Source organism: Opisthorchis viverrini, assembly GCF_000715545.1.
Source record: "Opisthorchis viverrini unplaced genomic scaffold opera_v5_177, whole genome shotgun sequence".
Taxonomy (NCBI): Eukaryota; Metazoa; Platyhelminthes; class Trematoda; order Opisthorchiida; family Opisthorchiidae; genus Opisthorchis; species Opisthorchis viverrini.
The window spans coordinates 480,953-482,896 of record NW_008751830.1 but is presented as its reverse complement, the minus strand read 5'-3'; the positions used below and the strand labels follow the sequence as shown (position 1 = coordinate 482,896).

Here is a 1,944-nt window from a genome sequence, read left to right as displayed (position 1 = left end):
CTACAGACGTGACCTCTTATTTTCTAACCCTTATTCTTTGGTAATTCTTGCGCCGGTACACGAATTAGCAGGCAACAAATGTGCTTCAAACAATAATGATCAGTGAAGCTACTCACAAGGTTGCTGAAAAAACTTCGACAGCCCACGACCGGTTTCGCCCTTCTTAGGGCTCATCAGGTAGGCGCAGTCCCCGAGTTTCCGTCAACCTTATGATTTACTTGAACCCTAATTGCACTGTTTTTGAGAAATACACTCAGTTGCAAGTCAAGTTTATGAGCCCCAAAAAGGGCGAAACCGTGTCGTGGGCTGTCGAAGAGTTTTAAGCAATTTTGTGAGTAGTTTCCTTTATGAAAATATACTGCGATATCCCGAATATCGTGCCAACAGAAACATGAGGCGGCCTGTGTGCAGCACATTCAGTTATAGAGTATCATAAACGAGAGATTCAGTTGAGCCTCTCATGAAAACCAAATTGATTTGAAAATGAGCGTATTTCTCAAAAACAATGATCAGTAGTTCAGCACTTTATTTGCTTTTTTCCATTTCGGAAATTCCAAATTCATTTTGGTCTTTTGAAATCAGGACTGACGTGAACGTTTTTGAAACAAGTCGATAAGTTAAACCGTAAAGATTCATCCACCGTGGGCGACGTTTTCGATGGAGATATTTTGCACACATTAAGCAAATCGTACTGAACACCCAAACAGCCGATAGACACTCAGAAAACACGACTTATACGCTCATCTGCATACCCGTTTGGTTTTGACGTTTTCACCTGGAAGCCAATGGAATCTCCCGCTTATAGTGCAGAAGAACATAATAAACTAGAGATCCAGTCGGGTTCCAGGTGTCTCCCGCCAAGATCACATTGGTAGGCAGGTGAGTCGAATTTCGTGCCATTTGGTTTCAAGGGGAACATGAATTTGAGGAAAGCTAGGATACCTCGCCTACCTGATGAGCCCCAGGAAGGGTAAACCAGGTTATCGACGAGCTTTCAGCAACCTAATGAAAACCCATCACATGTGTACATTTGAGGAAACCTTATAGCAGTTCAGGCTAGCTATCTGAAAAGGGTATTACAGGTTGGTGTACATTTGCTAATGTAAAACGTAGATCGCGTTATGTTGAGGCAAATGACGTTAAACTATTTGGCGGGTGCCTCTAAAAACCATTTGAAATAATTGTAGATGCGCGATCACATTGGGACTTATAGTCATGCGTAATTACTAACCAATCCTAAGTTCAGGCAGTAGGCAGACCACTTTCAGTCTCATTTAGAGAGGATTATCCACACGGCAGTTGTAACTTATTCAGCGGAGTTTCACCGATTCTCCGGGTATCAATTCGTTAGACCGTCTATCCGATTTACATAAGGACGGTCACAAGTTTTTAAGCACGACAATTTGAGGAAAAGGTCGACTCTAGCACGCCAGACATTCATTCTCCGACCTAACAGGCCTGTAACGATTGCAGACTAAAAAAGGTTCTCGCTCGTGCAACGGTGGACACCCCCTCCGTTCTGCAACTTTAACGTAGTAATAATATTCAGCTTTTTATTAAACAGTAAACATTTATTTTTCCACAGAAGGACAAGACAACGCCGCTTGATACCTTGTTAATACCAGACGAAAAAATGTGTACGACATAGAGATGTTGCCTTACTCATAGTTATTTCAACATCGTCGGCTGAAAACACAAGAAAGTATTAGGTTTTTTAGTTCTATTTTAACGCATGAAAGCATTCTTACTTTGTAACTAGTATGACCCTTTCGAAACGCTCGCGTGGAATAAATTTCCCCATACAGTCTTACTTTAAACGGATACAGATTGGCATATGTTAGAAAGAAAGTACGTCACCTGTCAGAGAAATTGTATTAAAGCAACCCGAACTGTTCCAATGTTTCTGCTGAACCTAGCTTTCTTTAAACACACTAATTCGTCTGT

The 1,944-nt window shown here is 41.4% G+C and overlaps 1 protein-coding gene across 1 annotated transcript in view; it reads right to left on the bottom strand.

Moving 5' to 3' along the window:
• Positions 1–420: 420 nt before the first annotated feature.
• Positions 421–1,944, bottom strand: part of T265_07504 (hypothetical protein) — a gene marked incomplete at both ends in the record, with an annotated part of 17,586 nt that continues 16,062 nt past the window's right edge. Inside the window, one exon of the mRNA XM_009173041.1 lies at positions 421–495. Within this exon, the coding sequence (XP_009171305.1) occupies positions 421–495 (75 nt within the window). The remainder of the gene's footprint in view (positions 496–1,944) is intronic.